At 35.3% G+C, this 10,662-nt stretch overlaps 1 protein-coding gene across 1 annotated transcript; it reads right to left on the minus strand.

Moving 5' to 3' along the window:
- Positions 1–445: 445 nt before the first annotated feature.
- LOC140333223 (NXPE family member 1-like) lies at positions 446–10,105 on the minus strand. Its single transcript, XM_072414755.1, has 5 exons — positions 8,413–10,105; positions 6,249–6,964; positions 3,821–3,882; positions 3,311–3,529; positions 446–1,174 (listed from the first exon to the last, which is right to left on the minus strand). The coding sequence occupies exons 1-5, from the start codon at positions 8,539–8,541 to the stop codon at positions 639–641; spliced, it is 1,662 nt and encodes a 553-aa protein (XP_072270856.1). The 5' UTR covers positions 8,542–10,105; the 3' UTR covers positions 446–638.
- Positions 10,106–10,662: the final 557 nt, after the last annotated feature.

Consider the following 10,662-nt stretch of genomic DNA (forward strand, 5'->3'; position numbering starts at 1 on the left):
GACCTAGCACTGCAAAGGCCATCTTGTGTTCTCCTTCCAAAGAGTCGTTGGGTAGGGGTGACTTGATAGTAAGAGAATTATAGTTGTTGAGGCTCCAAAAGGTCATGTGAACAGAAGCAGCTGGAAGTATGCATTCCATATATGATATTAAATAGGTAATTATATGGACAATTATAGATTATGTATCATGTCCATTAGTGCGTGTTTTTAATATACTATAGTATAACAAGACCAAAATGAGATGGTAATGGCCATGTAATTATCTGATTGGTTGAATGTGGATGCTGCTATTGTCATGTAAAGAACTCTTAGCCTTTCTTCCTGCTTGAAATACTCCCAGGGTAAACCAAAATACTGCTTTTGGAGATGTTTCTGTTTTGGACCATTATACGCATATTAAGAAAACAGATGCATGAGTTAAAGATAGGAAGTCCTAACACGTCACACAAATGTATAATGTCTGTTTATTATTGATCATAGCCTTGACATTTCTGATTCTCAGATTCACAATTGTATCATGCATGATAAAGAAACTTGTTTCAAAAGCTTGCATTCTCATTCTAATGAGTCATCCAAAAAATGTAACAAACTATAAAGTCAAATAAAACATTTTTTTTTTTCAAAACATGAAGATTCTACTAACATATAAAAGAGAGCAACATGTTGATCTGATTTTGAATTATGGTCTCAGATGGGTGAGCATTATAAGATCCGAAGGCAGTGGTCATGTCCCAAGCATCTATAACCCCAACATTAAGACCTAAGAAGACTTCTTTCATCAAGAGGTACTGAGTGTAGCCATGAAAGTCACTGAATCTTTCCACATCCAGATTGATCTCACGAGTATTCTCTGTTTTTATGATAACCTTTGTTTCAGGACTTCTTTTTAAAAGGTTCTCTATGGCCTTACGTATTTTGAGGAGTCTTTCGATGAAGAGGATAATGGGAAAGGCTCTGAAATGTTGTCCTAGAGTGACAGCAATGACAGTGTTGGCGCCTCCGGCAAGTTGATCTATTTCCCTGGCGATGGAGGAGTAATCTTTTACCGTGTAGAGGCTGTGAGTGACAAATGGGTGCCCATGCTTCTTCCACTTGACATACAAATTGTTTTTTAGGTCCAAAGCTAGGTGAGTCCTGTGAATGCCTTTTCCTTGCATGTCAAAAAACTTCAATGCTAAAGGAAAGAGTGGACATAATATGGACATAATATGTTATATGTGAATGTCTGATATATTTTATTATTATTAATATTAGCCAGTATTTATATAGCACCTATTATGCAGCACTTATATATATATCTACACCAAGATAAACTGAAAACAATTAGTAATATTACTATTTAATAAAGTTTAACTCGATACACTTTCATAAGTGAAGCTGGGTGACCCAGCAAACCTGCAAAGGATTCTCACAAAGTAATTTGCTAGCAAATGTTTTGAATCCTGGACCAGAGCCATTCCAGGTTTGATGGATTACACAGCTTTACTGATGAAAGTGTATCCACTCCAGCATTGGAGAGCTTTAATAAATCAGCCCATTGGGTCTGACTTACTTAAACTCTTCAAGACTATCATTGGAGAACCTGGGTGATATAGCAAGCCTGTTTTTTTTTTTTTGTTTTTTAGGTCCAAAGCTAGGTGAGTCCTGTGAATGCCTTTTCCTTGCATGTCAAAAAACTTCAATGCTAAAGGAAAGAGTGGACATAATATGGACATAATATGTTATATGTGAATGTCTGATATATTTTATTATTATTAATATTAGCCAGTATTTATATAGCACCTATTATGCAGCACTTATATATATATCTACACCAAGATAAACTGAAAACAATTAGTAATATTACTATTTAATAAAGTTTAACTCGATACACTTTCATAAGTGAAGCTGGGTGACCCAGCAAACCTGCAAAGGATTCTCACAAAGTAATTTGCTAGCAAATGTTTTGAATCCTGGACCAGAGCCATTCCAGGTTTGATGGATTACACAGCTTTACTGATGAAAGTGTATCCACTCCAGCATTGGAGAGCTTTAATAAATCAGCCCATTGGGTCTGACTTACTTAAACTCTTCAAGACTATCATTGGAGAACCTGGGTGATATAGCAAGCCTGTTTTTTTTTTTTTTCTAAATCATTACCTATTTGTCCTGAACTAAACCCATTCCGGGTTCTCGAGGGTCTCCCATGATAGTCTATCTTCTCCAATCTTGGAAAGCTTTTATAATTCAGGCCCATTCTGTGAGGGGCATACCTTCAAATCACACTCAACTTATAACTTACAACTCAACTTTCAAGAGAATGTTTTAGGGGATGGCTCTGATGATTTCAGGTGGAATTTTTCCTTACAGTATTTTGTTTTTAATAGAGTAGGGGAGAAACTTTTTATTGCTGACCCTGATAAAAGGTTGCCTCTAAACAGAAAGTAATAAGGAGGCCAAAAATTCTGACCTGTCAGATGTAGGTTTAATCCATGACCCATTATCTGATTTTTCTTGCTCTGTTTGTGTGACGTGTGTTTGGTGCCCTCTTCCTGGGAAAATTTGAAGTACAAGACTAATAGTACAACCTATTACCTAACAACCAATAACACGGGTCAACATGTCATTTTCATCAGATATAATTTTATGTGGGTTTTGTAGTATTTTTGATGCGGATTTCAAATCTGTGTTCAGTTTTTCTAAAGCAGCTAATTTTATATTGTTTGAAATTCGTTATAAAGAGGCTTAACATATTACAACAAAAGTTTTCTTTTTTTAAGGTTAGAGACCACACTAACTGCAATTATTTCTTTTTATGAATCGAGTAGAAATGAGACAAGGATTTTTGGCAGCAAATTAAGGTGTATTTTTCAAAAAAGTACAATGGGAGTGACACATATTTCATTACATCAGTGTGAGAAAAGCAAACATGGTAAAACACACTGATGTAATGAAATATCTGTCACTCACGCTGTACTTTTTTGAAGCATTTCTGAAGAAACAATGGTACCTGACTGACACTGTTCAGTAGATCTATACCGCAGTGTTTTAGTACAAAATACATAAACGTACAATGTTAACTATAATAATAATACTCATAACTCAGGAACTGTACTTGTTAGGGAAAAACATATCTGAAATCTGCTGAAAAAACTAATTTAGAAAAGTTTGTTGTAGTTTTTGATGATTATTAGAACTAGTTTTTTGTTGACCTGTGTAACCTTTTTCTTCTGCTGCTAAATTAAAATTCAAGGAAGCTGCTTTTTGTTTAGCTGTTTTAACCCACTGCACATAATTCTCTTTTTCATTTTTTTTCAGTTTAATTACTTACTTTTGATTACTTTTGGAATGTACTCAATCCATTGGCGCAACGTTGAATCTCCCAAAAAATAGATCATTTTACCAGACAGGCATTTGTTGATTGCAAAAGACGTCTCAGGTTTATAGCGTTTGCAGTTGACAGGGTTCCATTGTGTTCTCAAAAAATAACCACTAGGCAACAAAGGATCTTCCCCGATTTTGCATTTTGATTCTTTTTTTGTTAAATTTCCTGAAAATTTTTGGAAAAAAATATTATTATTTGTGAATATTTTTATAGCCACCACATTTTAGTACCGTAAAGCTGCAATGTATTTGATTTTGAAAGTTGTAGCAATTCCAAATTCTAAGGAGCTATTTATTTTTTTATTATAGCCCGATACCCAAAACCTTAGAATAGGCACTGAGTATGTTTTTTTTTTTTCTCATGATTCTATATATTACCTTGCTAAAGCAGAATGCTACACCAACACATTTAGTTTCTTGACTTTTTTAAATACTAAAGTAAAAAATAAAAACTTACTGTTGCATTGCTGAACATCAACGCTGCCAATGTTTTTCGGAAATTCCAAGCCTAAATTAGAACTTTATTTTCATGTAGAAATAACAATAGAGAAGGATTTAGCTTTAGTGTCATAAAACATAAACTATTCCACCCTTCCCATGCCTCCCCCCCTTCCTTCTCTTATTTACGCAGCACCAAAAAACTTATTGCTAATTTATTTCCTTTTTTTTGTTATTCATCAAACTCTTTTTCCCTGTCCCTTGCTGCCACCCCTTTTGGGAGTGATAACAAGTTGAACTAGTTTGGATGAGACATAAGGTAAAGAGGAGAACAGCTGGATGGAGTCTACTAAAATCCGCTTCAAATTCCTGAAGTTAACCTGTCCATGCCTCCAAAGATTTAGTCAACCCTTGGTTGGCTTGTAAGCTATCCTTTCCATCAGAAGTAATAGCCCCAGAAACACTACAGGGGCAGGGAGGCTGCCAGAGGCAAATTTGTATAGATTAGAAAAGGCTTTTTTGACCTTTTTAAAATGGGGGAACCATTGAAAAAACTTTGGGGTCCTCAGGGAACTCCTTCTAAAACTTCTATATCTACACCTCACAGCACATTAATATGGTGGTCAAATGGAAAAATTACTCGTACAATATTGGTGAGGGGAAAGAATGTTATCCTTATAGACAGCCAAAACGATCAATGGTGTCTCTCAAACTGACATGAGAGTCTCAAGGAACCCCTAGAATCCTCTTTTGGAATCTTGGTTGAGAAACACTGGATTAGAGCAAACAAACTGAGAATAGTTGAACTTAAGTACACTATTGCATCAACAAAAGGGACAAACTGGGCAAAAGCAAAAAACCAACAGAAGTGTTATAGGCATTATGATAATATAGTACACTTTAGCAGCACAACAGAATGGCAAGAACTTTCAGGTGACTGATCCTAGCTAAAATGGTCAAACACTTCAAAATCATATTTTATGTTATCTTAAAGTGGTCACACCTTTAAAGCCCATATAGTTCTAGCTGGTACTACTGAAGGTAGAATAATATAGGGTTATGTCAAAATGTGTATTTATAGTCAGCTGTAACATGTCACACTATTCCTTAATGACCTTTTTGCACAATGCTATGGTAACAAAAAAGGAGAAAGGTCTGAAACTAAAAAAGTAATCTAAAGGCCAGGTAAATGTCATGAAAATAGGAAATACATAAGAGCACATCTTTAAAAAGTCACTAACTTTAAACCTATTTGGTTTTGAAGTCATTATGATGGAGATCTATACTCTTTGTTTGTGCGCCCTATTTTTCTTAAGCTAAACTTAGAGTTCTGTGGTTACTCGATGAAAACTTTGATTCCTTTTTAAGTGAGGATTTTATTGAGAATTTGTGCAGAGATGCACCCAAGACTCTCACTAGACTCACTAGATAACAAAACCAGTTGCTAAGTAGATTACATTTCAGATTCAAGATGATGTATAATAAAACAAAATGAATTACAATTAAAGTGTAAAATTTTACAAAGTGAAGATTGTTTGATCTATACCCTAACTTCATTCCTGATTATTTCTGCTGCAGTAACACTTACAGGTACCAAAACATGGATTGTAAATCTTGCTTGACATTTACTTGGCTTTCTTGTACTTCTAATCATTTGATGACCTTTTTTATGGTATCTATGGAAATATTGGTTGGCCAAACTTTTTCAGAGACTAGCAGACTACAAATACTCATTCTGACCTTCCTTGGGAACGAATCCCAAATATTCAAGCAATATAAAGAATGGATTCCACACTCCAGAAGCAATTGAGAAGTAGAAGGTCATGAATTCTACATCTAATTGAAAAATAATAAACTTTTTTGAGACTCCTTCCTTGAGGCAAAGTTAAGGAAAGTAATCCTATCATAAAATCTTCTTGACCTGTAATTTGAAACCTCCTCCCTCTGACATGTTTAATTACCGAAATTCAACTAGGAGTGAAACATGCTAGAAAAGTGACTCAATAGGCTTGATTTGTTAAAGCTCCCAAAAACTGGAGAATATTGACTATCATGGGAGGACCTGAGTGTTCATGTGAACCTGAAATAGCTAACTCAAAGCGAATGATTTTAAGAAATCAAATCCAGGTGTGTTGGATCACTCAGGTTCCCCTATGAGAGTCTGTCTTAACCAGCCTTGGAGAGCTTTAATCAGTTTTGAACTATCAATGCAACAACAATCTTTAGTAAATTGCTTATGAATGTGACCACCATTTGGATGGGCTCAGGAGGGCCAGCACCAGTACATAGGGGAGTTTCATCAACTGGGAAACTTGATCCAGGTTTTCTCTTTTATTTCCATCATAGAAACTGAATTATTACCTGAAACTAAAACTTTTTAAAGCAGTACAGGGAATACAGTAATATTACTACCTATTATTTCTTTGTTAGATGAAAATCCATGTTACCTTTTAAACATTTTCCTCTCTTTATTGTTGAGGTAGAAATAAGGAGTATTATCGCTCTTCAGTGATATAAAAGCCTCACATGGAACACCTTGTGGTTTAATGCAATAAAAATACTCTCCGTATTTGTTATCGGAATATTCACAAAGTTCTTTTTGTTTTGAGTCCAACTGAAAGCCACATTCTGTATACACCTCCTTACTATTGTTCAGAAACTGTCCAGTGAAGATAATATATTTGAATCCTGCATTCCGTAATTTCCATAAAACATACACACCTTCGCTTGGATGGAGTAGAAGAATGGATATTTGTACATGCCCTTCCCAAAATAAAGTAAAATAGATTTTATATGTACCATTGTTGAAATCCTCGATTCTTCCTGAAGCTCCAGCTCCAAGATCTGCTGAAAAGATCCGGGCTCGTAAAAAGTCACCACCATGGGTCTTTCTTTCACCCAAATAATTAAACATTTCAACAGTTACAGTTAATGTGTCTCCAATACATAACCTAGACACATTACTTGAAATAGTGGCAATGCTGTGTTTAGCACTGCTTGTTGTATTGAACTCTACAAATGTGGATTTCACTAGTCTTTGCTTTATAGAACTTAACAGTTTTTGTACTTGCTGGTCGTTGTCACTGGGTATAGTTGTCAAATGCTCTACATCTTCCTTAGAAACTAGATAATGTTGGACTTGAGGAAATAGGATTTTTGAAGGCTTTAAAATAGACAAACTCGTTATTTCAAGGACAAAAAAAAAATACATCTGACAATAGTTTATGAAAGGCAGTAACAATCACTGAATTCATTTAGTTGTCAATGAAATCTATAATATCCAAAAATAGCAATAGCTGCATACACTTTTTAAGGCCAATTTCCTTAAGGAGACATCAGTGGACCTGCATAATGTGTGTTGGTCACTTGTAGCCTCCACTAGAAGGCAATGTTAACAAGTGACAATCCAGGAGCAGAACAAGAAGTGTTGTAAGTCTATAACAAGAAGTGCCTGAACACATACCTTCAGGGCAGGATGACAAAGAATTAGTTTAAAAAATTATGCAGATTTCAGGAAATAAATATTTTTGAAATTACATTTTTAAACAGACAACAGATTCCAACAGAATAAGGCTTACAAAGGATTTTAGTGAAAAGGTTTACATATACATTAACATTTAATTTTTACCAAAAAATGATTTTGATCATCAGAAATCTGCTATTATCTTTGTTAACCAAAATGTCTCTTATATGCTCCTCAGAAATAGTCTTACCTTATTTCTGGGCCCTAACTTTCCCTGACTTCATGGACAAGCCCCACCTTCTACCATTCAACTACCCAAGGAGCATTCCCCTACATGCTCTTTCAAGTGGGTAAATATCATTATCACGGAAAAGGATCAGAGCGTCTACAGGGCGGGATGGCCTGAGGCTATGGTCTAGTCCAGTCGGGACCAGGGCCTTAGCCAGCCTGGATAGATAGAATGAGGGACTGAAAAAATCAGGAATCAATAATATGATGCCTGTTGAACAATTGAAGGCCTTGAGTGGTTTCTATGTGACAACAAGGACCCACACGTGCTACCAAGTTTAGAACTGTTACAAAGTGGTTGTTTCACCTCAGCAGGGAGGATCACCACAAACTTTTGTTTGCAAGGGCAGATTAGCAGTGGGAGAATGCCTGACATCTGATCTGGCATCTGACATCTGATCTGGAAGAAACACAAAGGTGTGTAGTGTCAGGTACACTCATGCTCCTCATGTAGTCACGATATGGTCCAGCTGTTGTTGGGGACAACTGGTGTTGGTGAAAGTGAAAGTTGGTTGGAGTGGGTCAGTCAGGCTGGTAGAACTGCCTCATAGTGCCTGCCTCATAGTAACAGATATGAACAGGGAGGGCATTGATGATATAGTCAAGGGCTGGCTATACCCACCAACTGTTTATCACTCCCAACCAACTCCAAGAAATCAGGACACTCAGTGAATTTGATCATATCACTGTTGTCAGATATGTTTTACCATTAATTTTACAACGCATCTACCAAATACAAATGAAAAATAAAAAAATAAGGGTTTCTTAAACACATATATATATATATATATATATATATATATATATATATATATATATAAAAGAATCAAAGTTACATATTTGTATAATTAAGAACTTACCTTGAACATATATAGGTGAATGATGTAACTAAGCAGGGTGATGCAAATGATAGAAAAACATACTATGATTTTAAAATCTTTTATGGGGGTTCTTGACATGCTACAGGTCCTTAAAACAAAACAAAACATAGTTTATTGGTATATTAATTATCTGTATTTACCTAGAGTTGAAAAATATCAAATATCAATAAAATGTCTTTCCTTGTCTACTTTTAATGTACTATCCCAATGACCATAAATCTGAATCACTCTGAATCACTTTGCTTCCATTCTACTTCTCTGCCTTGGAGTCTTCGTTCTCCAGCTGCATTTAGCATATTGCAATAAAATTCAAAAAAAAAACCCAACTGGGTGGTTCATGTATAGTTTCTGCAGCAAATTGGGCTAGTGAGTAATCTAAAGCTTAACTAAGCCTAAGAACATAATAACCAAAACTGTCCCGGGTATAGTTTGTGTTAGAACTATCCCTGGCAAAACATTTTCTTATTTCAAGTTCCAATATTGGGTCTGTTTTATCAAAGCTCTCCAAAACTGTAATGGGTGAACCAGCAAACCTGGAATAGATTTTTAAAAATCTAAATAGCATTTTAGGATAGGAACCCCTATGAACTTAAAAACATGGTAATTGAAACGTTATGATTTGGGGTTGTTTTAAAGCATCAGAATATCAGCAAGTTGTAGTAATAAAGTCAGCTATAAATTCTGCATTATATCAGAGTAAGATTAATAAGAATATGAGGTCATCTGTCCAAAAGTTGAAGCTAAAGCAGAAATCGATCTTTCATCATAATATCGATTGGAAGCATACTAGCAAATCTACCAAGAAATAACTCAGAGAAGAAATGGAGGGTTGTGGACTGTCCTAGTGGACTCTAACTAGCCCTGGTTTGGATACCATTGTAAAGTTGTAGGGAATCTGAAACTGGCAGTTTATGGAAGTAAACACAAAAATATATTGTAACTTAAAGAATGTTGCATGAAATAGTGAACAATCACAATTATGAGACATTTTAGTCAATGTCAGACATTGGTGGGAACTTCCATCTAACAAGATCTTTAGAGACTTCAGATAAAGGAGTCAAACCAGCTCAAGGAGCCAGGGATGTACTTACTTTTTCCACATTGTATCATTACATATATTGATGTTTTCATTAAATAATAATGAAAAAGTCAAGTTTTTCTTGTGTTTTTACTCATGTATGTATATCACATTTATCCCTGGGGACTGTTTCAATGAACATTCAATACTTGCTCCTGTAATTATGTTGAAAAAGCCAAAAACTTCAATGGCACAAGAAAACTTTTCATATGAGTGTGGGCTCCTGAATTTACTGTACTGTATGCAAATATTGTGCTACACAATTGTTGGGCTTTGCTGCTTCTTTTCATGTGTCAAGTTTATGAGTCAGCTGATATATTGAGGACAACTCACACCCAGCCTTAATAACATCTTTTTCCGGGAGATGAAAGAAGTTGTAAAGGCAAGATTTTATATTTACAGTTACTTTACATATTTTATTTACCAGCATATATTGCACTTTATTTTTAACACAATAGCAAATTTCCATTAACCTTTTTAAAGCTGAAAAACTGGTTCTGGGTCGACTGATCCTTTAAAATGACTGTATTAGCATAAGGAATTTGTATGCAATACCATACCTTTAAAATAAATAGCACAATCCTTACCTCTTTAGTGTCCTGTCCTTTAAAAACAATGGTAAATTGTATATCATTACGGGTAAATTCCAAAGAGGGGAACCCAAGTTCGAGGTTGGGATTAAAAGTAATCTTTTCACTGAAATGTTTAAAATGAATCCAATGGTTAGAATCAGGAAGCGCAATTTAACCCAAAGACGGTCCGAAAGTTAAATATATTTGTTCCTTTAGTTCACCTCGTATCTTTCACCTGGTAATGTTTTGAAACAAATTGCCCTGTGTTTAAAGGGGGAATTGTTTTCCATTTTAAAGAAATTGAAAAAAAACCCTTAAGTGGTGATTCTGACCAGTAAAAGAAGCCCTACCCGTAAATTGTTGCCCCCGTTTTTTCTCCCTTCCCCACCAAGAATATACACTTCCCCATCTTTTCAAACCACTAGTATTAACTTCATCCCCAACTTTTTCCCCAATTTCAGTGTCTGCATCCCCGATTTCTTATAACAAACAATATCTGCTCCTTGCCCACCTCTCACCCAATCTGCATTGTGCACTCCATAACCTGTATCTCTCAAAAAGTAATATCTAATCCATTCT

The sequence above is a fragment of the Pyxicephalus adspersus genome, chromosome 6 (genome assembly GCF_032062135.1).
Source record: "Pyxicephalus adspersus chromosome 6, UCB_Pads_2.0, whole genome shotgun sequence".
In the NCBI taxonomy this organism is placed as follows: Eukaryota; Metazoa; Chordata; class Amphibia; order Anura; family Pyxicephalidae; genus Pyxicephalus; species Pyxicephalus adspersus.

What these genes read in the sequence shown, in the direction of transcription:
- LOC140333223 (XM_072414755.1), bottom strand. Translation starts at nt 8,541, where the DNA reads ATGTTTTGTTTTGTTTTAAGGACCTGTAGCATGTCAAGAACCCCCATA. An exon ending in TTCACCTATATATGTTCAAG is followed by an intron (nt 6,965 to 8,412) that starts GTAAGTTCTTAA and finishes TCTATTTTAAAG; the next exon opens with CCTTCAAAAATCCTATTTCC. An exon ending in TGATGTTCAGCAATGCAACA is followed by an intron (nt 3,530 to 3,820) that starts GTAAGTTTTTAT and finishes AAAAATTTTCAG; the next exon opens with GAAATTTAACAAAAAAAGAA.